We start from the raw sequence: 27,210 nt of genomic DNA, 5'->3' as shown, positions 1-27,210 counted from the left end.
TATCTGAAGGGCTGTCATATGGAAGATGGAACAAGCTTGTTTTCTCCAGAGGGTGGGGATTCAAACTATAAGAAAGGAGATTCCGACTAAACATTAGGATCTTAGTTGACCACCTAATTACTTTCCTGCCTGTTGCAGCAATTGCAATTTGCATTGTGCTGCATGGTTTTTAATTATATTTTTATTGCTTTTTTATTCCTTAGATATTGTATTTTATTGTATTACAGTTTGAATGATGTGGCATTCAAGCTGTAAGACAATAAAATACAATCCAGGAAGCAATTAAAACAATTAAAACCAATATGTATTATTTAACGCAGTGAACGTGCCACCTCCCATCTTCAACCATGATCCTACAGACACACAAGACTACCTAAGTGAAGCTCATGAACCACATCTGGGAACCCCTGATGTAAAAGAGGATAAAGTCAGGTTACAGCTGAGATGGTACTGTGATCCTAAGCACATCTTTAACCAGATCCTTTAGCTCTTTGCCCATGAAGCTGATGTGCATGGGGTTTGCTGCCTTACTTGGAAGAAAGCTTTGGTGCAGTGAAGTGGAAATTACGAAAGTGGCAATTAAAATTTCATCTTGCACAAACTCAGTCTGGGCCAAGCCACTTTTCCTCCTCCTCAGCCCAGACTCGCTCAAGTAATGCATGTTAGTAGCCTGCAGGCCCCTTGCAGGCCGCAGTAATGTAAAATAACTTGCCAGACATTTAAAACGCAATGTAAATGATTCATAGGAGCGGCGACGTTGAGATCAATGGGACAGAGGTTCTAATGAAACAGCTAAAGTTGCAGACAGTGTGGCCTTGTCACAAGCAGATCTGTTTACCTGATCCGGTTGAAAACATAAGAGGCCAGTTCTATATCTAGCATGGCAAGAAAAACGAAAAACAGTCACAACGATAACAACTCCTGCAGTATCTCAATGTCCGGGGCTGCAGCGAATGAAGAGAGTTTAATTTCTTCTCTCATGTCTGGCTGGCTTGGCAGTCTTGTGTCTCTCTGGTGTTAGCAGATAATAAAAAAAGGAGATTGAGCAATTCTGGTCTCTTGACAGTCCCTGCTTGAGAGCCATTGTGTTGCAGTAGCTAAAATACTGGACTAGAGGCCAGAACGAATCTAATGATTACAGATGCCTTTCACACAATTCCAGAAGAGGAGATTCACTCCAACCTTTTTATTTATTTTCCCCAAAGATTTCCAGCTGTTAGGGAGTTTGAGAAGGGAACACAACACACATATGTACTGTTCAGAACATTTTCTACTAGGAAAAAAACAACAACTGGATGGCATTGAAATAAAATATGGTTGAAATATGGTTTAGCTACAAACCTAGTTGGAGGCAGGAATTAGCTAGCTGTGCATTAAACACACACACATCACTAACTAAAAATAATATACTTTGCCAGCTGAAGAAATGCACCAAAAGGATTCAAACATCAAACCAGTTCACGTGACATACAGTGGCTTGTTTTCCTCCTACTAAGCCATGGTTTACTAAAACTGTTGTTTACCTGACCATCTGGACCCTGTTTGGGGGATTGCCTATGGCTTCTTTACTGCCAACAAACCACAAGCTGAAGCCATGGTTTGTCACTGACTCGCAACCCTTGGTTTGTTTTAACTGTGGCTTGGTGTCACAAAGAAAGCCAGCACCGTCCCCAAAGCAAGGTTTGGTTAGTCAACCCACCACAAACACTTGCCAAGCTACTAGAAAAGACCAGCTGGAAAACAAACCACATTTTAGAGAAACAAGCAATGGGTTTGTTTTATCGTCCATGGGACAAATCTGTAGTTTGTTTAGCAAACCATGGTTTGGTGTGAGTTGTGCAAACGGGGCCAAGGAGGACATAAAAATCAAGAGCTGGTTTTTTAAAAGAAAAAACCCTGAAAGTTTTCATCAACCCAAATTACAAGCTAACCACGGCAGACACTACTCTCGCGTCTCAGATGTTTATATATGAAATGTTGAGGTGGGCTGTGCTTTTCTGCTAGCACAAAATCAAAAGAAGGGAAAGGTGTTTCCAGCTAGGGCTTCCCCCAGGTACTCCATTGAGGGGACTTCCTTGGACCTAGAAACCCAGAGGGCACACCAGGAGAATTCCTATGTTTCTAGGAAAGTGGATCTCACCAGCAGATGACTTCTACGATGACAGGCAAATTTCACAGTGCTGTTGCTCATTAAGACTGGTGAGACCCCATGGTGTCCATGGTGTCAAGCAGAAAAGTTCTCCATGGGGTGATCTACCAGGCAATGCTGGTATCCCTTGCCATGCAGAGTCCCCACCAAAACCGAAAATTTACAGGCTCCAAGTCATGCTCCCGATCATCTGGAGAGATGGCACCTGTGCCATTTTGTTATGTTTTGGTTAAGTCTTTCTAAGGCCTTTGGGTATCTACACGTGCTGGTAAAAAAAAAAAAAAAAAGCAAAGCCGTAACTAAATCCCGTCTTCTTGGTCAAATTTAAGTGTTGTGCCGTTTGCGGTTTTTTAATTTTTTTTTTTTATAAAAGCGGGGGCGTTACTCTGGCCACCTTTGGACCCCCATTACAATGGTGTTTCCACCTCACTCAATACGCAGAAAACTCGTCTGTCAAGTCTCAAGTCAGTATCAGTTGTTGAACAATACCGAAAGTCCAGCATTTCCTCGATCAGGGCGGCTTTGGCGTCAGGGCAGCCTAGGAGTTGATCACGTTTCCTGACCACGTCTCGTGCTTTATCCCCGGAGCGAGGTGAGTGATGACCACCTCCACGGCCTGGAGCTTCTCGTTCTTCGGAGGGATGGTGCACACCTTGTAGGTGACTTCATCCCCGGTCACCGGGACATATTCTCCTTCAATGCTTTCGGGAGGCAGGGGGAGAAGATACAAAACAAAATAATTGCCCAAGTGATTCCCCAAGTGGGTGGCATCCCCTAGGGATTCCCAAAGAGGCAAGGGGGCAGCAGGGGGTCTCTGGAGGGGTCAATGGCTCCCAGACTGACTGGATCAAGGTCATCCATTTGGTTTATTTTGTTCCAACTGAATTGTTTCAATTGGATTTTGAATAAATGTGCAATCAATCGTTACTGTTTAGAATTTCACTGTGTTGTTCTCTTCCTTAGTGAGTCATGCAAACTGCTGTTCGCTGAATAATGCTTCTTATAGGGTAGGGTAAGGGGCACTGGGGATGCGTTTATGGAACCAAGGGAGCGGTAATCCCAAAAAGTTTGGGAACTACTGGGCTAGATGAACCATTCATCCCATCACAGGACTTTGTCCTCCCAACTTGGTCATGCCCCAAAGCCACAAATGCAAAAAAGGGAACATAGAACCCACAAGAATGTTTTTATTCATTCATCTGGTTCACACTAAACTGTGGTTTCCCCAAAGTGCTCGATATTTACTCACTCACCCCTGGGGATGGAAAACAAGTGTATGAACTGTGTTTCTTAGGACCCACCCTGTTTCTGTGGTTGTAACCTGTTCAAAACTGTTTTATCACTGGGCTTTAATTGTTGTAACCCACACTGGGACCTTGGGGTGAAAGTGGGTAAATCATAATCATCATAATGCTCCAATAATAATAATAATAGGGAAATTTGAGTCTCAGAAATAAAGGTCATGGGCATGTACAGAATACACCTCCTTTGCCACTTCTGTATCTTAATGATTCCACAATACACAGTGACTGGTGATTCATCAATGTTGATATTTCATGACTTTGCTTCATTTACATGACTAAGAAGTTGTGGTGCAGTCGATGGCAATGTTATACCGTATTTTTCGCTCTATAACACGCACCCGACCATAACACACACGTAGTTTTTAGAGGAGGAAAACAAGAAAAAAAATAAAAAAATTCCTTCCAGTAGCACCTTAAAGACCAACTGAGTTAGTTCTAGGTATGAGCTTTCGTGTGCATGCACACTTCTTCAGATACACAGTGGGTGATTGGCAGATAGCTGCGATGAGCCTGTTGACGACTCTTAACGACTGCAATAGGTCTAACAGGAAAAAGCAAGGGGTGAGAAGGTGGAAAATGGCTTTGTCATGTATAATGAGATAAGAATCCAATGTCTTTATTCAAACCAGGTCTCTCCATAGTTTTAAGTTTGGTGATAAGTTGCAATTCAGCAGCTTCTCTTTCCAGTCTATTTCTGAAATTCCTTTGTAATAGAACAGCTACTTTGAGATCTTGTATAGAATGTCCTGGGAGATTGAAGTGTTCTCCTACTGGTTTTTCTGTCTTGTGGTTCCTGATGTCGGATTTATGTCCATTTATTCTTTGGCGTAAGGTCTGGCCTGTTTGTCCAATATAGAGAGCTGAAGGACACTGTTGGCATTTTATGGCATACACAATGTTAGACGATGAGCAATTAAATAGTCCCGAGATGGTATGTGTGATGTTGTTGGGGCCAGTAATGGTGTTGTCCGGGTGTATGTGGCAGCAAAGATGGCATCTGGGTTTATTGCAGGCTCTGGTGCCAGTGTCCGTGTTAAGTCTGGTTATAGTATTATTGTGGGTTAGGAGTTGTTTAAGATTGGGGGGCTGTCTGGAGGCAATGAAAGGTCTTCCTCCCAGAGCTTGAGAAAGAGAACTGTCATTGTCCAGGAGAGGTTGTAGATCTCTGATGATGCGTTGTACTGTTTTAACTTGGGAGCTGTATGTGATGACTAGAGGTGTTCTGTTATTTTCTTTTTTGGGTCTGTCTTGCAGCAAGTTCTCTCTGGGTATCAGTCTGGCTCTGTTGATCTGTTGTCTAACTTCATCTGCTGGGTATTTTAGTTCTAAAAAGGTTTGCTGTAGATCTCTTAGGTGAGAGTCTCTGTCTGTAGAATTGGAGCAGATGCGGCTGTAACGTAGTGCCTGGCTATATACAATGGACTGTTTGGTATGTTTGGGATGGTAGCTAGAGGCATGTAGATATGTTTGTCGGTCAGTTGGTTTACGGTATAAGGTGGTGTCTATGCGCCCATCCTGTATTTTTATAGTAGTGTCCAAAAAATGTATTTCTTGCATAGATTGATTCATTGTTAGGTTGATGGTGGGGTGAAAATCATTGAATTTCTGGTGGAAGGTGTCCAGGGTCTGTTGACCATGTGTCCAGATGATAAAAATATCATCAATGTATCGCAGGTACAAGAGAGGTTTGAGTGGGTAGGAGTTTAGGAAACGTTGTTCTAAATCCGCCATGAAGATGTTGGCATACTGTGGGGCCATGCGGGTGCCCATTGCTGTGCCGCTGATCTGAAGGAACAGGTCATCACCGAATTTGAAGTTGTTGTGGGTAAGGACAAATTGGCAGAGTTTGGTAGCAAAGTCCGCTGTGGTTTTATCTGAAATGGTATTCCTTATAGCTTGTAAACCATCGTTGTGTGGGATATTGGTATACAGAGATTCCACATCCATAGTAGCTAGTATAGTATTGTTGGGAAGATTATTTAAAGATTGTATTTTCCTCAGAAAATCTGTGGTGTCACGTACATAGCTGGGAGCACTGATGGCATATGGTTTCAGAACAGAGTCCATATAACCGGAGACACCCACTGTAATAGTGCCAATACCTGAAATGATGGGGCGTCCTGGATTTCCTGGTTTGTGTATTTTAGGTAGAAGATAGAAAGTTCCTGGTCGAGGTTCTGTTGGTGTGTTTGTGAGGATCTGTTCTTGGATGTGTGGGGGTAGCTCCTTAACAATCTTGTTCAGTTCTTTTTTGTATTCTTGTGTGGGGTCTGAGTCCAATTTTATGTAAAAGGCGGTATTGGAAAGTTGTCTGTGAGCCTCCTGAATGTAGTCAGTTTTGTTCATGATGACGACCGCTCCACCTTTGTCCGCTTCTTTAATTATAATGTCTGGGTTGTTTCTGAGATTATCTATGGCTCTCCTTTCGGCATGGTTTAGATTTTGTTGTAAGCGATGGTGTTTTCTGGTCACATCTGTTTGGATTCTGTGGCGGAAGCAGTCAATGTACAAGTCCAGTGTGGTGTTGCGTCCATCAGGAGGGGTCCATGTGGAGTCCCTTTTTGTGTAACACTTTTTCGGTGGTAGTTGGTGGTCAGTGTTCTGTTGGGAGGGTGGTTGTTGTTCTGCAGTGGATCTGAAGAACAACAGTGTGTATCTGAAGAAGTGTGCATGCACACGAAAGCTCATACCTAGAACTAACTCAGTTGGTCTTTAAGGTGCTACTGGAAGGAATTTTTTTATTTTGTTTTGACCATGGCAGACCAACACGGCTACCTATCTGTAACAAGAAAAAAAATATTCTACACAAAACAGTGGATGTATGATTTTTGTGGTTCATGCTGTGGCCACAGACATGTGATCTGACAGTGAGTTTAGAGTAGCCTAATGCAAAAATCCTGAGGATCCATGTGGATCCATGCTTTGTAACCATGTTTTTGCACCCCAGGCAACAGTGGGTACGTGATTTTTTTGGTGCAAGATGTAGCCATGGACATGCTATGTGATCTGATGGTGAATTTGGGGTGACCCAGTGCAAAAATCCTGAGGACCCATGTGGATCCGTGCTTTGTAACCACGTTTTAAGTGGGGAGGGAAGGAAAAGCACTAAAGGGACAAGGAGCACGCGTGGGGTGGGTGGAGAAGGATGCTGCTAATAATGAAGAAGAAGAGGGGTATAAGGGGAGAAGGCTCTTCTCCTCTCCCACTTTGCTCCTTTAAAGCAAGCAGGCTCTGCTTTTCTCCCTCCTCCCCGCTCATCCCGGTTTAGCGAGCTGAAAAACTTTGCTGCTATTTAGCAAGCTGAGTGGGGAGGAGAGAGGGACAGAGAGCCTGCTTGCTTTAAAGGAACCAACCGGACAGGAGCCGCTTACACAAGTGTAAGCGGCTCCTCTCCTCTCCTGCTTTGCTCCTTTAAAGAAGCAGGCTCTCTGTCCCTCTCTCCTCCCCACTCAGCGGCTCTTCTCCCGCTTTGCTGTTTCAAAGCGAGCCACAGAGGAGGGAAGGAAGGGGAACCATGGATCCTCTGCTCATGACTGCAGCAGATCCCCCCGCCACCCGTAGGCATTCCCTCCATAACACGCACAGACATTTCCCCTTACTTTCTAGGAGGAAAAAAGTGAGTGTTATGGTGCAAAAAATACGGTATATCTCATCCAGGGGTCAATGAACTCAGAAGCCTGGGAAAGCCAATGCTAAGCCTATCCTTTGTGTTCAGCAAACCACAGATTAGCCACGAGTTGTCCGAAAGACAATCACGCAGACCAAGGCTTGCTTCTCCACAGCTTGCTTGGGTTTCCAGCTGCTCTTGGCCTCTGGCCTTTGTGGCTTAGCAGTACAAACCACAGTTAAGAAAGGGGGCCAGATTTGCACGTACTGCTGAGTCATAGATAAGAGACAAATGAAGCTTGGTAAGCCAGTGACAAACCATGGCTTCAGCTTCATTCTAGGGCAAAGGTGAGGACTCTTTTCATCTCGTCCTCCCCAGGCCATCACCCTGCCCCCCTGCTCTGCACCACAAGCATTCTTGCCTGGCTGCTGGGATGTGTCCTTGAATTCTGATCATGCATTTTGCTTGCCTTGGGTGGAGTGTGGCATGTAAGAGTGTGCAGAAAACTACTGACTTTGCAAAGGTAAAATTTACATTCATTGCTCCGCCAGCCTTGCCTCTGGCCCTTGCTCACTGCTCAGTGCCAGATTTACGTATAAGCTAAACAAGCTATAGCTTAGGGCCCCACTCTCTTGGGGGCCCCCAAAAAAATTAAAGGAAAAAAAGACTGGATGTACATTTCCAAAATATAAGATAAAAAACAAAAGAAAACCTACAAACAGCAATAATGTTTTGTGTTGTGTAGGCTCTTATGATGTAAGTAATGGGCCCCACCTGCTAGCCTGCTCCCTAAAATATCACTGGTTTGCTCATTTCTATATATAGGGTGCCTACATTCTGCATGGACTGGTTGCACAGCAACATGTGCAAATGGCTTTAGATACCTAGTAGGTCCATAAATTACCATATAGCATATATTCAACACACAAAAACAGCGACAATTTGTTGCTGACAAAGGACAGCTGGACATATAAAGGGCCCCATTACCTTCAGGAGTTTAGGGCCTTATCAAACCTAAATCTGGCCCTGCCACTGCTGACATGTGGTCCCCAGAAGGTTGCCCTGATGGGAATAATGCAGCCCTCAGGATGAAAAGATGAAGGGCAAATCCACCAACCCCCCCCCCCCCCGCACTTACTCAGAAATGTGCACAAAGATGTCTGGACTGCCATCAACAGGCGTGATGAAGCCATGGCCCTTGGAGCGGCAGAAACATTTACACACACCCTTGTAGGTAGGCCCTTCAGAGGCTCTCGTCGTCCTGTGAGGAACAAAAGCAAGTTCAGAAAACCATTCTCCACCTCTTCTTACATTAGGGCGCAGAAGTCAGCTTCTTGGGAATTAATGTGGCTGCTTCTAAAAGTCAAGTTTCTTGTCCATATAGGGGAAAGCGCATGGGCAAAATGCCTGCTGAAAGCTGAGAAGCCTGAGAGAAGCATGAATAAGAGTTCAAGTGATGCCACAGGGTGCTTCAATGTCCTATGAAACTACTCATCACCCACTTACAACCAGCAGAAGGAAAATGGCAGGGCACACACTTCACACGCAGAAGGCCACAGCTATGATCCCGGCATCTTCAGGTAGGGCTCAGAGGGAAACCTACCGAAAACCCTGGTTTGCCTCCGGCAATACTAAGTTGGATGGACTAATGGTCAAACATGGCACAGGGCAGCTTCCCTGTATCCCTACATTCTTAACAAACAATGCAAAATGAGGAGAAATCAGGCAGATGTATGCAGGTAGCAGAATTCAGATTTTCAAGAGAGAACTGGGCACGATGCTATAGAATGTAGTGTTCTTTTTAGGAAAATAAGGTGAAATTCAACACCATGCTATTACAAATATTCCATCTGTTTGCCAGAACCCCCCTCCAGTGTGCTGTTCTGTGGGTTCCCCCAATCCCCCCACAAGCCAATTCCAGGGGGTGGGGAGCCCTGCTACGCAAACAGATGCCCTCATGCAGGGCTTCTAAGTGAATCTCACCCATAGAGATGCATCCAACTACATGATACTCAGAGTAGACCTGCTGAACTTGATGGGCTTTGATTAGTCATGCCCATCTATTTAAGAGGGTCTACTCAAGAGTTGGATAAACATCAAATGCAACCCACAGGGAACTGCTTTACACTGAGCCAGACCAGGGGCCAATCTAGCACCCAGTCATCAACAATGACTGACAGCAGCTCTCCTGGGATTGAGGCAAGAGGCTCTTCCGAGCCTTACCTGGAGACACCGAGAACTGAACTGTCTGAAAGAGCTGTTGAGCTAGATGGACCAATGGTCCGATTTAGTATAAGGCAGCTTCTTACATTTGTAGGAAGGAATCAGAATCTGGGAAAGAGTGTCAGAATCATCCAAGGACAAAGCAGAGCTCATAACTGGCCTTGAAGACATGCCCTTCTAAGATCATCAGAACATCATCAGAACCTACTGGATCAGGCCAATGGCCCACCTAGACCAGCTTCTGTTCTCACAGTGGCCAACCAGGTGCCTCTTCTGGGAAACCTACAAGCAGGACCAGAGTTCAACAGCACTCTCCCCTCTTGCGGTATTCATAAGCATAGCCATCACAGCTAGCAGCCATTGACAGTTGCCTTATCTTCCTCCATGATTTTGCCTAATCCTCTGCTTAAGCCATCCAAGTTGGTGGCCATCACTGCCTCCCTGCAGCAGCGAGTTCCATAGTTTGTGCAGCGTGAAGAAGTTCTTCCTTTTATCTGTCTTGAATCTTCCAGCATTCAGCTTCCCTGCATGTCCCCCTCAGCTTCTAGTGGGGGCGAGAAAAAGGGTTCTCCATCTATCTGTTCCCTCCACGCCATGCATAATTCTATAATATTCCGTACTCGCCTTTTCCCTAAACTAAAAATTCCCAAACTCTGCATCCGGGGAGCCTCTCCATCCCCTGGACCCTTTTGGTCTCCCCTTTTTTTCTGAATCTTCCCCAAAATCTGCAATATCCTTCTGCCGCCTTCCTCACCTTGACGAACTGGACCTAAGACTTTCCGACGCCATGGAGAAGCCCGCCTGCCTTGAGTGAGAGAGGGCACAACTTTCTACAGAGCATGGTAGGACGTTCTGCTCCCATGCCCTCTCGCTTCCCCGCCCGCCCGCCACCTCCCTGCTCTCAACACAATTTCTGAGCTTCTGGCCTGTGTGCGATTGTGACATAGCCAGCCATCCCAGAGTCATTTGTACTTCCCCGCTTGTCATAATGTCATTCAGCTGCAAGCTGAGCTAACCTTCAGAGCCCCAGGGGATTCAGCCAGTGACACACCCAGCTTACAGCTGAGAGATTACACTCTGCTGCTCAATTCCGTATTTTGCAGGATGGAGGAGGGGGTTGCATATCAGGGATTTGTCTCAGCAAGACCAACTCTCAGTGGAAATCTACAGTGACCTCACAAACATCTACAGCCAGAGTAACTGCTTCTTGGGTGGGCTGTATGGAGGTGATCACAGAAGGAAGCAGGCAGGGCGAGGCCTGCAAAGGTGAGTGACCAGAGTTGTCGTCTTCTTTGGCGGTCACTCGTAGCTGAGTAAGATTGTCTTCCATAAACATGGTTTCAACAGTGAGTCCGTAAGTGACTGTGGAGGCCAATTCTGAATCCACACGTCCTTTCCACAGTAGGTTTCCAGGCAGCAGTTGATCACGGTGAGGGTTTGCCAAGTGTGCCTTCCTCTTATGACGTTTCTCCCTTTCATCCTGAGTTCGAGCGTCTTCAAAGTCCATGACACCTTGGGTAAAGGCTGTTCTCCAAGTGGAGCGCTTGCAGGCCAGTGTTTCCCAGTTGCTGGTGTTCATACTCCTTTTTTTGTTTTAACCAGAGACAACACCAGCAATGTGGGAATGCCTTTTGTTTGTTATTAATTTATTTTAAAAAACCTGTATATTGCTGTAGCATAAAAATGTATATTGAAGCGATTCACAGCAATAAACACATAAAACCATATAGTAGAAGCATTAAAAGTTAAAAACAAGTTAAAAGCAAAAAAGTAGGTAAGAAGCAAATTATCCCAAAGCAGCTGTAAAATGGATTCCAACACTAGATTACAGTTGTTGTTATTACTATTATTTCATCTATCTACCTAACAAAATTTTTATACCACTTTATGGTAGCAAAACCTCTAAGGGGCTTAACAAGAAATATTAACATTAACAATAAAAAACAGATGAAAACAATGAAAAACTGTTTTAGAAGCCTGAAATTAGCAATAAAGGAGATTAAAACATAGCAACATCAGTATGTCTGGCTTACCTAAGCTTGTCTAAGCAAAAATGTTTTAAATGAGCACTGAAATAATACAGCGAAGGTGCCTATCTGGTGTCAACAGGCAGGGAGTTCCAAAGTGTAGGGGCCCTGCACTAAAAGACTGACTCCTTGCCTGTGGAATGGGCAGTATGTGGCACTGCCAGTTCTGCAGATGGATGTGGAAGAGTGGGCACACATGGAATAAGGTGATCTCACTGGCCCCAAGCTGTTAAGGGCTACATATACCAACAGTGACTTCTTGAACTTTGCCGGGGTGACAAATCAGTGACTAGTGCAGATCTATGAGGGTCTCCCTGCTGCCAGCAACTGTTCTGCAGCGTCTGCAGTTTCTGGGTCAGGAGCAACAGAGGTCCCACACAGAATGCATTGCAGTAGTCCAGTCCTGAAGTCACAAGGCCTGGACTACTGTGGACAAATTCTCCCAGTCCAGGAACTGTCACAGCTGCTGTACCCGGTGCAACCGGTAAAAAGGTGCTTCTAGCAATGCCCTATTCATTATTGCTGTGGCAAGAGGGAGAGTGCAGTGCTGAGTTTGTTGGGTATGTGCGTTGGGGTACGTTTAGGGTGTCCGTGTGTCCGACTTGACAGAGGACAGCCCTCTATTGGAAGAAGTCCATCTGCCTCCTTTTGGTTCCTTATTTTGGATTTGATGGGAAATTGCCCATCAGAAGTTCTAGCTCCTTGATGGACAGTAGGCTGAACCACAGAGGCCATCACATTATTCCCACTGTGGTGAGATGCAGTGCTCTTATTCTGGGGAGGGAAATGTGCAGGAACGCTGTCCAGTCCCTCCTGCTTCTGCACCAGCGGAAGAGGGAGGGGGCTGCTCTGTGAACGGGCAGAGCTAATGCGCAGGGAAGAAACGCCCCCTAAGCGTCTGCTCTGCAAGCCGCTCTGTCCCGCCTGCTTGCCCGCACAAGCAGGAGGGACAGGGCAGCTCCATGCATGGTCAGAGCTGAAGTGCAGAGAAGCTTCTTCCCCGTGCGTCAGCTCTGCAAGCTGCCCTGTCTCTTCTGCTTGCTTGAGTAAGCCAGAGACACAGGGCGGCTTGCAGAGCTGAAGCAGGGGAGGCTTCTTCCTGCGCGTCAGCTGTTAGCCCAGAAGGCTGAAGAGCCTCATAGAAGCTCCGCTGCCTCTCTGTCTCTCCAGTGCTCATAAAGGATGTCCTCTTTGAGCTCCAGGGAGAGTCTTCTTCTGAGCCAGAAGCATGGCGTGGGGAGAGGTGCTGCAATGCAGTTCCAGCTTGTTTCGGCTGAAAAAAAGCCCTAGTGAGATGTACAGTGGAACCTTGGTTCTCAAACTTAATTCATTCCAGGAGTCTGGTTGACTCCCGAAACGTTTGAAAACCAAGGCGCAGCTTCCGATTGGCTGCAGGAGCTTCCTGCACTCAAGCGGAAGCCACATTGGACATTTGGCTTCTGAAAAACGTTTGAAAACCGGAACACTTACTTCCAGGTTTCTGGTGTTCAGGAGCCAATTCGTTAGTCAACTTAGCTGTTCAAGAATCAAGGTTCCGCTGTATTGCAATTCTATTTAAATTATGGCTGTTATTTCCACATTTGCATCTACACATATATAAACATGCAAACGTTATGCAATTATGCGTCCTCCTTTTCCCCCCACCCCACCTACCCTATTTATTCATTTTATTTTTTCATGGTGATGCCTAAATGGTTGCCCTAGGCCCATTTCAAAATAGAGAGGGGAGACTGAGAAAAGTGGAGGGCAGGGGTATCCTGCGTCAAGAACCCCATCCCAACTGCTCCCCTTGATACTCACGCTGAAAATGTGCGCGTCCTCCGCGTTGGAAGCGGGCTTGGGATGAGGTAGCCTCTCATCGGAGACGGGGAGCGCTCTCTCGTTCTCCGCCCTTCTGGGAGTCGGAGACTGCGTGGAGATCCCGGAGGCTGCTCATGAGAGGAAGCAGATTCTGAAGACATTTCAAAGACCTAAACAGGAGAGGAGGTCTTGTTTTAGAAGCAGGAGTTTAGTTGACCAATCTTCTCATTAATTTAGTTTTGGCTCATGATGCTCTGAGGTGGTGTCCATTAGGGCTGGGTGATACAGTGGTACCTCGGTTTTCGAACACCTCAGAAGTCAAACATTTCCACTTTCAAACACCAAAAACCTGGAAGTAGCTGCTTCGGTTTTCGAACACTTTTCAGAACCCGAACATGCCACGTGGCTTCTGTATTGAGTTTTCCAGAAGTAAATGCTTCCATTTTCGAACATTTCAGAAGTCAAACAGTCTTCCAGAATGGATTACATTCGAAAACCGAGGTACCACTGTATCTGGTTTTCAACACTGTGATGTATTACCAGCTAAACATTGTGATATACCGATTGGCTGGCTTCACGGTTTTTCCCACATTGTGTTTTTTGCATAGCATGCGCACAAACACACACACAACATGGATTCGCAATTATATTGCCAGGTCAAAAATTATGAAACTGATATCACAATATGGGTTTTGGATGATATATCACTATATTGTCCAGCCCTAGTGCCCATCTTTGGGTAGAGCAGAATGTGTCCTTTTTTACCTTACTGCAGGCTGAGAACTTTTAGCTAATCGTGCTTTGCAATCTTTTGTTGTATTTTAATCTGGTATTATATGCTTCTTTAAAGGTAAAGGGACTCCTGACCATTAGGTCCAGTCGTGACCGACTCTGGGGTTGCAGCGCTCATCTCGCTCTATGGGCCAAGGGAGCCGGCGTTTGTCCGCAGACAGCTTCCGGGTCATGTGGCCAGCATGACTAAGCCGCTTCTGGCGAACCAGAGCAGCGCATGGAAACACCGTTTACCTTCCCGCCGGAGTGGTACATACCGTATTTTTCGCCCCATAGGACGCACCGGCACATAGGACGCACCAAGTTTTTTGGGGGGGAAATAAAGGGGAAAAAATTTATTTCCCCCCCAGGCACTTGTGGGGCCGGCAGCGAGGAGAAGCACTCTTCTCCCCGCCGCCCGCCTTCAGACCAGGTCCGGGGACAGCGGGAAGATGCGCTGCGCCTCCCAGCTGTCCCCGGAGCTTGCGTTTTTTTGGGGGGGGGAAATGAATAAAAAAAATTTATTCCCCCCCAGCCGTGGCTGCCGCCCCAAGCCTTGCGCACACCTGCCCGAAGCACAGGGTACCCTCCGGAGGGCTCCGCATGCTTCGGGCGGCAGCCTGCCGCCCCAAGCCTCACGCGCCCGGCAGGACCTCCTCCCGCCGGGCGCGCAAGGCTTGCGGACACTCGCCCGAAGCACGGGGAGCCCTCCGGAGGGCTCTGCGTGCTTCGGGTGGCAGCCTGCCGCCCCAAGCCTCGCGCGCCCGGCAGGACCTCCCGCCGGGCGCGCAAGGCTTGCGGACACTCGCCGGGGCTGCAGGCTGCTGCCCGCAAGCCTTGTGAGCCCGCGGGAACTCCCGCCGGGCTTGCAAGGCTTGCGGATAGCTTCCTGAAGCCTGGAGAGCGAGAGGGGTTGGTGTGCACCGATGCCTCTCGCTCTCCAGGCTTCAGCGAAAGCCTGCATTCGCCCCATAGAACGCACACACATTTCCCCTTCATTTTTGGAGGGGAAAAAGTGCGTCCTATGGGGCGAAAAATACGGTATTTATCTATTTGCACTTTGACATGCTTTCGAACTGCTAGGTTGGCAGGAGAGGGCCCGATCAACGGGAGCTCACCCCGTTGTGGAGATTCGAACCTCCGACCTTCTGATCAGCAAGCCCTAGGCTCTGTGGTTTAACCCACAGCGCCACCCGTGTCCCCTTCTTTAAAATGCTTCTTTAAAAACAAACAAACCTATAAATCACTTTGAGTCCAAAAATAAATTTTTGGCAGTAAGCGACAAATAATTATCCTAAATAATGATAATAATAAATAATGTTAGAACTGACAACATGTTACTAAGACTCTTGCTCGTGAAAATGCCCTAAAACACAACAGGAAACCAATTCAACACAGAGAGTTCGGATCCAACGTCAATGAAGCTCCCACATAGACGATCGCATGAATTATGCAGAGGATCTTTGCCTGACATCTCATGTCAATGTGACAATTTTCCACCCCTTGTAACAATAGTGAAAGAACAAAAATGTATGGCTTATTAGTAGGAGAACATCCGGGAACAGACTCTCTCTCTCTCTCTCTCTCTCTCTCTCTCTCTCTCTCTCTCTCCTCATCCTCTGTTTAATTGCTCTGGGTATGAAGAGGTTAAAACTTTTAAAAGACAAAACAAATGAAGTCAAGATCCCATGAGGAATAATATGCATTCACTCCAACCCACCATCAAATTCTAGAGAGTATCATCATGCTGCTGGAAACAAGGAATTTCTCACACTTCATGGTAACTCTGTAAACACACACACATACACTTAGAACCAAATAGCAGTCAGAACGTGTTAAAAAGACAAAATGTTGACGGCTCAAAACTGGAAAGTTAAGTTATTCCCTCCTTGAAAGGAATGGCTTAATAAAGTTTGGGCCATCTCCATAATGGCGAAAATAACATATTATCTAAGAGCGAGATATGCAAGCAAATGCAGAAATAAATTTTGGGAAAACTAGTCTCCCTCTTGGCAGCGTGGCCCAGAAAACAATTATCTCCCACAAAAGCAAATTCAAGTAGGTTTTGAGGTTTGTTTTTAGAGCAAATGTTAAGTTATGTTAAGTTATATTTTCCTGCAGGAATATTTATGATCTGAAGGAATTTTATCTGAAGCAGGGTTTCATTGATTATTGTTAATAATTGTCAAATGGTTAAATACGTAAATAATGTTCAAAATCGGAAGTGCCATAAATTAAAAAAGACCAAACACTGAGTATTTGATATTTTATATGGCTTTAAGATTCCAAAGGTCCAAACTCAGTGGGAAGTTGGCGTAAGGCAGTTGAAAAGGGGCAGAGCAACTGACACAAATTAAGCAATACTGTCTCTGTGAATACACCATACATTTAAAGCACATTCCCCTGCCTAAACAATCCTGGGAACTGTAGTTTACCCCTCACAGAGCTGCAATTCCCAGCACCCTTAACAAACTAGTGTGTGCCTGCTTTAAATGTATGGCCAGGGGAGAGGCTTTTAAGAAGAAAGTTATCCCGAACGGAGGTGAGAGCTCTCAATAGAACCTGCATTATCAGGGGCACTATACCAGATGTCAAGAGACAAACAACAGGGGAAAGAGAAAGAATATCCATGCTGTGCTCATAAATTTCCAGAGCCATCTAGGCAAGCAGTTTGCCCGATCCACTAGGGCAATTATGGGAAAGCTTCACAGTACTTCACTTGGCAGATTTGATACACAAACTGAAGCAATTATGGAGGGTGGGAGCTGAGTAGTGTATTTATTCAAGAGGGGCAAAAAGTATATACTCCAATATTTATTTATACTTTTAAGCATTAGCCAGGTTGGCGTTCCTGAAGCCCCCATGTTCAGTAGCCGTATAGCTCTGTGAATTCCACACACCAGCAGTAATCATGTCCCTGAACAACTTCCACCCCAGCAGGTCATGGACTACTATTTAACCTGTCAGACTCGCTACCTAAGTTTGCATTCTTCCTCTGCCCTCCCAGTCCCCTTTTTCTTTTATGTGTGTGGCTTTTTGCCCAGAAACCTGCAGGCAGGAACTGTCCTGTATATAAGCTGCTCTTGGAGACCTTTTGAATGAAGAGCCAGCTACAAATATTCCAAATAAATAAGGATGGCTGGCTGGGCAAGCAGGGATGATCTTCTATTGATGCAAAACAATAACCAAATTCTGGCCACCCCAGAGCAAAACATGAACATGAATGAGCTAAAGCCCAGCCTGCGGCTTCCAGCACACGACATCAGTCCGATTCTTGCCACAGGGGTTCTGGATTTCTACAAACCACGCGGTGCAGAGAGGGGAAAACCAACAGCCATAGTTTTACTCTTTCGCTTCCATAGCACGCTGTCGTCCTTCAGTTTACACATCAAGGCAAACACAACAGAGGCATCGGGCTGACTCACTTAATTGCCAGCGCTTATCCAATTCCCTTGCTCTCTGCCCTGCTTGCTCAGAACACAAAACACAAGCAGCAGTTCAGCGGAAACGAAGCCTTTGTCTCCCTCCCAGCCAGATCCCCCGAGGCCAGACCAAGAAAACAGATTTCTGCCATTTGTCACAGGAAGAGGAATAATACACAGCAAACTGTTTCAACATCAGAGGAGAAGAAGAATACTGTGATACACAGCAAACTGTTGCAATGTAGGAAACAGATCAACCTTCCCAACTGGGTACCCTTCAGATGTTTCGAACTATAGCAGTGGCTGCCTGAAAGATCTGGAGCGCAACAGGTTGGTGAAGACTGATATATAGCATCTATGAATAAAAACTCAGACAAAGCTACGGCTTAAGCGCTTTGCATTTGCAAATTCCAATTCTGCTAACTGAGGCATGCTGTAATCTCATGACTTTAGCACCAGTCTAACAACAAATCTGACTACATTAAAAAAAAATTAAAAAGCAACCCTTGCTCTGCTTAATGCTTTCACAGGCCAGAAACAGACACAACCCTACTTCCTTCCTCCCAATAGAAGTCCTCTTGCCAAATCTACATACAGCAGCTGGATGAAGTAATTAAGAATATCTCAGTGTGCCAGGATGGTCCGATTTCAGGCTGAAGCCCGGAAATAACATTATTCAACGCTCCCCTTCGTGAAACCCTATCTACTCAGAAGGGAAGCCCTCCTGAATTCAATGGGGCTTACTCCCAGGTAAGCAGGGTTCAGATCATAACAGAAGTAGTCTTTTCTATCCCTTTTTGTCTTCCCTTGCAAACTGATTCAGAACTCACAATATCACCCCATCTGACAAGATAGGAGAGAAACATCTGTGGAGTTTGGGAAGCCACTTGGCCGGGTGGCAAAACCACACCCCTGACTCTTGCTCAAATTGAGATGGGCAAAGCAAGAGGAAGAGGAGTGCCAGGAAACATTGGTAACAGGGACCATATTTATAGATCAACACGTGCACAGGCTCAAAACAGGTAGATGTGCTTTGAAACAGAGAAGACATGTAACAAAAATTATATGCGTGCACAAAGGATAGGCACAAAACATTAAAATCAATCTCCACTGGCTTAGCCTACAACTCCAGATGTGAAAAAGGTGTAATCCCAGCCAGGAACATGTCAAGAACACCTGAAGGCGAGTAATGCCATCAACGATATGCTAAAATCAGTGATAAACTATATTAAAACACGTGCTGACAACTCATGTCTATGTTCTGTACAGGCTTGTCTAAACAAAAGACGTGTTTGCATGTGTTTCGATCTGGGGTTTTGCTTACCTTTGTTTTCAATTATGTTTTGAAAAACATTATGCACGAGTGTTTTTAACTGTTTTTATTTATTTCATTGTTTTCTTCTTTTTGTAAACCGCTTGAGGTTCATTGGCTTTTTTTTTACAATCAAGCAGTATGTTAATTTGCTAACATAAATGCCTTGCATGATCAGAAAGGTCTAGTGCTGGAGCAAAAGACCACAAAGATGTTGTGAGGTGAAGCTCTGTACTTGGTGGGGGGCACCACTAAGAAGCCCCTGCACACAAAACACCCTTGTTACCCACCCTACTTTATTTGATAGGGGGCACCCAGAGCAGGACCTCCAAAGAGGTTTGGAACGCAAGAAGCTGCCCTTATACCAAGTTGGACCATTGTGAAACATGTTTTCTTTGAAATTAAGACAGGTTTCTGGGCCAGAGTCATGGCTCAAAGGCGAGGGCTGCACTGCCCACCAAATATGAGAAAGATTAACCACCCATCTCTCTGGCTTCTGACACAGCCCATTTACATTCCAGAATATATTTTACAACCATAAGGTCTAGAAACTTGATTGTCTCTCTATACTGTTTCTGCAGTGTGGGGCTTGGTGGATTGGTGGGCAGGGGAAGCAGCCCCTAGTATGTTTCTATTTTTTTAATGGAAGCAGTGATTCTCAGGAAACTTGAGTCCTGCCCTCATTAGGTGGCTTTTCTGCACAGAATCATAACATGAACAGAGGGCTGGCTACAACATGGCCCAGCGGCTGTGTGAAGGGAAAAAGAGACCCCATTGGCCCCTCCTTGCATTATCTAGAAGTATGTCAGCAACAACCTTGCCTTGGTAAAAAGAGATGCTTCTCTAGACCTTGAGACAGGAACACAAAGCAGGCGAAAAGGCAAAATGTATTATTATTATGGCATCGCACTGTCTTGTAATCTTGATTGAAAACAGAACATTCCTCAACTTGGGCGATCTCCGGATGTTGCCGCACTCCAAGTCCCATCATGCTTTTAAGTTCAGAGAAAAGGCGAGCAAGAGGAAACACGACAGAGGAGAAAATGGACACAGAAAAGTTGTTTCTCCCTCTCATGTAACGCGAGAACTCAGACGCATCTGATGGAGCTGAATGCTAGAGATTTAGGTCAAGCAAAAGGAAGGCCTTCATTATGCAGCGCATAGTTTAACTATGGGATTTCACTCCCACAAGGGGCAGTGGTGGCTACTAACTTGGGGGTCTTTCCTAGAAAATTAGGCAAATTCCTGAACAAGGAAGCTATCAATGACTACTAGCCAAAAGGGCTATATTCTGCCTCTCCTCTCAGTGCCTCTAAATACCCGCTGCTGCTGTCCATGGATACAGAGCTTGTGTGCTCAGAAAAATGCCTGAATGTGGCTATCCTGACACAGGACAAGCGAACCAACAAAAGAACATACAAGAAGAGCCCTGCAGGTTCAGGCCAAAGGTTCATCCTGCCCAGCACCCTGGTCTCGTGGCTCTTCTGAGAGACCTGCAAGACATCCAAGTTGGCAGACATCACTGCCTCCTGTGGGAGGGAGTTCCACTGTTTATGTACTGTGTGAATAATTTAGCTGTCCTGAATCTTCCAACCTTTGTCTCCGCCAGCAGCAAAATGTTTCCGGCCGGCTCTGCCATTTGGTGCACTTAAAAGATACATGAGTGGGCCTGAGGCACGTTGCATCTGCTCCTCATACAGTTGTACCTCAGGTTACAGGCGCTTCAGGATACAGACTCCGCTAACCCAGAAATAGTACCTCAGGTTAAGAACTTTGCTTCAGGATGAGAACAGAAATCACGCGGCGGCAGCAAGAGGCCCCATTCACTAAAGTGGTACCTCAGGTTAAGAACAATTTCAGGTTAAGAACGGGCCTCCAGAACAAATTAAGTTCATAACCTGAGGTACCACTGTATATCCAACACTATTTCACCCATGAGCATAGACAGCTGCCTCATACTGAATCAGGCCTTTGGTCCAGCCCAAGCTGTAACAGGAAGGAAGGCCATCCAGATGCCTGGGGAAATCCCTCAGGAAGAGTATTCCCACCTCTTCCAAAACTGGCTTCCAGCAACTGCTATCCAGAGGCATCCTGCTTTCCCAAAAGTGGGGAAAGAACATAGCCATCATGGCTGGAAGCCATTGATAGCCTCCTCCTCCATGAATTTGTCCCTTTTTTAAAAAAGCTATCCAAGTTGGTGGCCATCCTGCGGCCTCCTGTGGCAGGGAGTTCCACAGTGTAACTATGTGCTTGTCCTTTCTTTTATCTGTCCTGAATCTTCCAACCTTCTGCAGGCATAGTGTGTGCTCCAGCCACTAAGCTTTGAGGCCTTGGGAAATATTGCTTCCCACTCCAAGTCCCTGGGGATGGAGATAACTTTATTACAATACCAATAATAACAAGGCTTTCAGCACGGATGCCGATGATTCAACAGCAATTCATCAAACAAGCTGTCACGAGATTTTTCCACCTAGCAATTAAGATACATTTCATTGCGTTGTCAGAAAAGGAGCCCACGCTCAACGCACCGCGCAACCCAATGGTTCCTCACCCACTTTTTAAAAAGCCAAAACCGCTCATCTTCACCATCAACACTGCATGTGTAGCCCCTCAATTAATCCAGCCCCTTTTCCTACACCAATGTTCATATACTGATTTGACGGTTATTCTTGCATTGGGAGAAAGTCTCAACACAGATAGCCACCGTCTGGTCACATCAAGGCTTGACTACTGCAGTTGGGTCGGGGGGGGGGTGTACATTGGGGCTGCCCTTGAAGACTATTCAGAAGTCTTAATCAGGTTCAAGACAGATTACCATATTTCCTGGGACTTGCCAAGATCAACTGTATTTTGCAAGCATTTTAAAGATCACCACTGCATTCTAGTAATCTTTTAGGAGCAAGGATATATGAAAGGCCAGCTGCATAGGCAGTCAGTCAACTGCTCTTCTGGTGCAGAGACTTCTTTGTGGTGGCACCCTGGTTGCAAAGACTTCAGTGCTGTTAGCTTTCATGTCCCAGAGAGGGCTGCTTTATTCTCTCTAGCTAATGCAGAGCTGGGAAATCCTGGACCCAGGAGCCAAACGCAACCCCCCAGGCCTCTCTGCCGGGCCCTCCCTCCCTCCCTGCCTGTCCAGGCCCCACAGCCCACTACTCATTCACACCCACCCACCCACTTGAGTGATCTTGCCTGGCTGGAAAGTGTCCTTGAATGCTGAATGTGCCTCTTTGCTTCTCTGGACAGAGAACTGGGAAGGGATTGCAAGTGTGTGAAGAAACCATCCTGCAGTACAAAAGTATCATTTTCATTCATTGCTGAACCCATTTTTACCTCTGGCCCTCAGGCTGAAACCCCTGTTTGAGTGTATGTTGCTGCATTCTGCATTTCCTATTACAGAATGCTATTTTACTGCTTTTTATGACTTTTTACTGCATATTTAAATTGACGTCTTACTCCCAAGCTTCAACTTTTGTTAGGGGGCTTAAAAAAACAACGGGAAGATCACTTGGAAGAAATGGATCTTAGCCAGATTTTGTTTTGGGCTGCTTTTTTCCTTATATAGAATTATTTATTTTTACCCAGCCTAACATTCTGAAGAGTTTTGTACCATGACCATATAAGTTGCCTGCTTTCGTTTTCCATTCTACAGTCATACCTTGGATCCTGAATGCCTTGCAAGTCAAACGTTTTGGCTCCTGAATGATGCAAACCTGGAAGTGAGCGCTCCAGTTTGCGACCGTTCTTTGGAACCCAAACATCCAACGCGACTTCCAATTGGCTGCAGGAGCTTCCTGCAACCAATCAGAAGCTGTGCCTTGGTTTTCGAACGTTTTGGAAATCGAATGGACTTCCGGAACGGATTTAGTTTGACTTCCAAGGTACCATTGTATTGTGCTTTCATGACACAAAACCTTCCCCTGCTTGAGCTATCTCCCAAAGGAGGCCTGTAAATAAGTCCTAACCCCCTACTAACCTGGGATTAAGCCCCACTGATTTCAATAGGATTTACTTCTGAATAGACATGCTGAGGTATCTGCTGAAACTAACTCCAGTGCAATAAACCGGTTTGTACCCATGCACACACACAGAGCTCTATCTTCCATACAAGCAAACAAGAGGCTTGATAAGAGTTAAGGTACACCTTCCAGCCAGGGAAAAACACTCAAGGAGGGTGCAAAGCAAAGCCTGTAGGAGCAGACCCTCCCAGTTTCTCTATTTTTCAAGGACGTCCCTGATTTAGAGAAGCCGTCCTGGTTTCTGATTTGATCCTGGAATGTCCCACTTTTCCTTAGGATGTCCCTATGTTGGAGGGTATGGAGTTATCCGACCCCCAAGCCATCTGAAGGCAATCCTGTATAGGGAAGTTTGTTTAATGTTTTTATTATGTTTTTATATATGTTGGAAGCCTCCCAGAGTGGCTGGGGCAACCTAGTAAGATGTGTGGGGTATAAATAGTAAAATTATCATTATGGAATGGGATGTCCCTATTTTCATGGGAGAAATGTTGGAGGGTATGTAGGAGTGTGTGGCCTGGTGAAGGTTCTGAGGGCCAGAAAGAGAGTTCTGTTTGACACCTGCCCCTGGTCTCGTCTGCCCATCCCTGGCATAAATGATTAGTATTTCTTGTTGGTCTAAAAGAGCAACTTAAGTCTCTACTTCTTGAAACTACACATCATAAAGCTACAGAACAGTGTATACACTGGGCTGTAATCTGCCTAGGGCTAACTCACAGGGTTGTTGCAATGATAAAATGAATGCAGGACACTGGGGAGATGGGCATAAATGCAATAAAGTGTAAAACAAACCTCCAGTTCAAATTTCACATCAGTCACAAACTCACTGGTCCTGGGTATGTTATATTTCTTTCTCTCATCACACTCTGCATATACAGGACTGGTCAGTATTACAGGGCTGGTGCCCAAATTGCCAAGCTAATGTGGGTGAAGCTGTTTTGAAAACTTGAAATCCACAACTTTAAATGTGAATGATTATAAAACAGAGTTGGCAGCATGCAGAAGACTTTTTGACCAAGGAGATCAGAGTTCAAATCCGCCCTCAATTATTGCAGCTGAACTACGGTGCAACCTAACCTGCTTCATATTATTGTTTTTGTTAGAATTAAATGTGGGTGGGGATACATGGAAGCTCCTTGGGAGGAAGGACGGGATACAAGGAGAAGAAACCATTATCTTTTGAATGCACTCAAGAGATGCAGGCTGCCACCTTCTGGGTTAAGTTTCCTGCAGCCAGAAACTCAACAGGTGCAGTCCCCTTGCTTGAAGGAATGGTGAATCGTAGAATTCCTGCCTGCTAGGCAGCTATTGAAAGGCAAAGCCCCACAAGAGAAAAGAAAATATAAGTAGCAATTCTCTTGGGAGTAGGGCTGGGAGGAAATAGCCGGCTTGCCTCTTCTTCCTTGGACTTGCACAATCAGGCTGGCCAATTGTTTCTGGAACCCCAGAACGGATGCCAAGCTCCTTCCTGGAAAACTGTGGCCTCCTCACCTTCAGTTTTGCCCATTGCAAGTCAGGTTCTCTCACACTCCCCACAACTGAAGTGGCAAAGAGGTTACACACGTACACAAAATACTACTTTTAAAAAATGCAACATACCAGCTTTGTGTTATTGCTCCCCTGCCCATCAAACATGTTTTTCCCTGAATCCAAATACCTTTAATGCTGCAATCCTAACCATGTCTTCTCAGAAGTAGGCCCTGTGGAATTCAGTGGGGCTTACTCTCCAGTAAGCAGCATAGGATTTTTGCAGATTCAGCAATCCTAAACTTTATTTACAAAAGATCAGGCCTCATCCAACACAGCAGGACTTATCTCTCTGCAAACATGCATGGAGTTGTCCCATGACTATGGAATAAAAACTCCCATTTTAACAGAGAAGCAGCAATCCTAAACCCCACTTACTTGGGAGCAAGTCCCATTGAGTTCAATGGGGCTTACTTCTGAGTAGACATAATTAGGGCAGCACTGCTATTCTAACTTAACATGTTTTACCCCATCAGCTTTAGTATGTCCCTTTTTTAAAAAAACCCTTTCATTCCCTCCTCCACTTGAAGGTGGGGGTGGGACCCTTTAATTTTCAGAAAGGAGAACACACCTTGAATTTTTTAAGGTGCCACAAGGTTGCTTTGATTAAAAAGACACTTTTTAATATCTTCCAACTTCACCCCACAAACAAAGGGACCATCTCCCCGCCCTTATATCAACTCTTCCAGGGTTAAATTAGTTTGGGAAGTCCTGCACCTCTCTACACACGCCCCACCCCAAATCAATGAAAGCCTTTACCCTTTGTCTGCACCCCCCCATAAAAATGGGGGGCACACACACGCAACTCACAAGCAACTTCACACACGCACACAACACGAGTGAATCCCCAGGTTTCAATGTCTGGTATCATTTCCCATTGGTGATTGCTTCTCTTACCTTACCATTCTCGTTGTGTCCTTTGGTGGGATTGTCCGGGGGGGGGGGGGAACCTGCAGCAATTTTTCCGGGTGTTGGGGGGCGGGAGCGGCAAAGAGGAGTAAAGCACCGCGGCCACTTCCTCCACCTCCCCAAAACGAGAAGAACGGCGCTTACACATTTCGCCCCATATCTCAGGTTCTACAAATGCTAGAAACTTGCTCTTTTCAAACAAATGGAAGCTGGGGATCTGGAGATTATATTCGGGGGCGCAGTTGGGGTCTCTGCCCCCATCTTGTCCCCCTGCAGACGCCCAGGGCTGTTGCCTCCCCCTTTTCTCTTTGTTGCAAACTTCAATATATCCACCCTTACTCTCAACTCGTCCCCACATTCTCGACCCCCCACGGCTTGCAAGTTTGACTCCATCCTCCAAGCGCCCAGCTGAGGCTACGATCCCGACCCCGGGTACGCTTTCCCTGCAGTAAAGCCCCGTTTAAAAGAGCGGGGCTTACTTCCGAGTAGACCCGCACGCTACTTCCTCTTTTTTTAAAAAAAGTTGCACACGCACCCATCAACTTTGCAGCCTCCCTTCAGCGCAAAAAATAAAATAACAAAAAAAAAAATCCAAAAAAAAACAAACATTACCTATCTCCCCCTGCGAAGAGGTTCCGGGGCTCGCCAAAAGCTGCTGCCACCTTTGCTTACTTGCTGCTGTTCAGTGCGCGCGCCTCTGCGCTTCCCCGGGCCCCAGTCGGGAGGTGGAGCGGCTCCGGGAAGGCCAGCCCCCGGCTAGGGAGGCCCCTCGGGGCGGGGACTCCTGCGCCGCTGCAGGAGGTGTGTTTACGCAGCTGGCTGGCTGCATGGTCTAAGCGCGGAGGTTTCTCGGGGTCCCGGGGCTTCGCCCCAAGAGGGCAGGTCTCTGCCCCGAGGGAGCTTGCAATCTGGAGAACGCGGAGGAAAACGAGGAACGAAGATAAGGTGGTTTGCCCAAGGCTTGGGGTAGAGATTGGTGGTTTGTTGGTTTACAGGGAGTTCAGAATCACAGAATTGCCGAGTTGGAAGGGAACTAAAGAGTCATCTTCTAGACCAGCCCGCTGCAATATAGGAATCGCAGCTAGAGAGCCGGACATAGGGTTGCCATGTGTCTACTTTTTCCAGGATACGTCCTCTTTTGCAGGGGTAAAATTTGGGACAAACTGCATTTATGTGCTTTGAATGGCCATCATAGTGTTGTTGTTGTTTTGTTGTTGTTGTTCAATGCAGTAAGAATTTTGAATGTAACAAATAAAAATAAATAAAAAAGACAATACAGAGGGGAGGGGGAAACTAAGAAATAACTGAGAGTGCAGTGCCGCGTACAATTATCACAGACGAAAAAGGTGAGTCAAATTAGTTTTCAATAAATCTTGTCCACATATTTACCTGTGGAGCAGGAGGTTTGGTGGATGAGTTAACTTAGGAGAAAAACTTATACCATAGGCATATAAAATAAAAGTGGTCAATTTCTGATTTTTGAAGGGGGTTTAACTATATTTCAAGCTCCGAAACCGAAATACCGGTATTTTTTAATGTTTTAAGTGACTAGTGCTATAGAAATTAATCAGTCAATCAACCTTGAGTTCCCTTGGAGGTTTTGTTTATTGCTAGGGCTTGTGGCTGATGCAAATAAAGATTCTATTTATCCCTTGGAGGGGAAAGGTGGGATACAAATGCAATAAGCAAATACTAAACTTGATGCAAAACAGGCCCCCACCAAAGCCTCTCTCTTACCTGCGTTGCACAGTAGCTCCTGCAAAGCAGTGGTAGTAACGGCGGGTTCTTGTGTACTGCACATCATTTTGTGTGCTCTGCAAGATCTCGCAAGATCTCACCAGAAGACACCGCTGCTGCAGCTGGTAATGTTTCTCCACAGAGTCACTGTTCCTTGGACTTCTGCTGCCTGAGGCAGCTGCCTCAGTCTACCTCATGGGCAGGCCGAGCCCTGACTGCGATGTTTCCCCAACTAACGCTTTATTGGTGTCAGGAGTGACCCACTTGTACAACAAAAAGCAGGATGAAGAACGCTTGTTAATTTTTTAAAAAAAGCACTTTGGGCTCAGCCAGACTTAACGCTTCGCTTTGAGGAAACCCAATCTTTACAGCTGAATCAGAGCAAACATCGACTGGGTTTTCTGCAAAT

General features: G+C 45.9%; 1 protein-coding gene and 1 long non-coding RNA gene across 2 annotated transcripts; one reads left to right on the top strand and one right to left on the bottom strand.

The window, feature by feature from the left end:
- Positions 1–1,156: 1,156 nt before the first annotated feature.
- On the bottom strand, positions 1,157–25,804 carry CARHSP1 (calcium regulated heat stable protein 1). Its single transcript, XM_081840348.1, has 4 exons — positions 25,677–25,804; positions 13,111–13,280; positions 8,199–8,321; positions 1,157–2,850 (listed from the first exon to the last, which is right to left on the bottom strand). Exons 2-4 carry the CDS (start codon positions 13,269–13,271, stop codon positions 2,688–2,690), a joined length of 447 nt encoding a protein of 148 aa, XP_081696474.1. The 5' UTR covers positions 13,272–13,280; positions 25,677–25,804; the 3' UTR covers positions 1,157–2,687.
- Positions 10,038–17,032, top strand: LOC309329508. The gene is made up of 2 exons (XR_014151189.1): positions 10,038–10,549; positions 16,889–17,032. It is a non-coding gene; the product is annotated as an uncharacterized lncRNA (long non-coding RNA).
- Positions 25,805–27,210: the final 1,406 nt, after the last annotated feature.

Source organism: Podarcis erhardii (assembly GCF_964252035.2).
Source record: "Podarcis erhardii genome assembly, chromosome: 14".
NCBI classification, from domain to species: Eukaryota; Metazoa; Chordata; class Lepidosauria; order Squamata; family Lacertidae; genus Podarcis; species Podarcis erhardii.
Note: the sequence above shows the minus strand (reverse complement) of the source record. Positions and strands in the feature narration are given on the sequence as shown.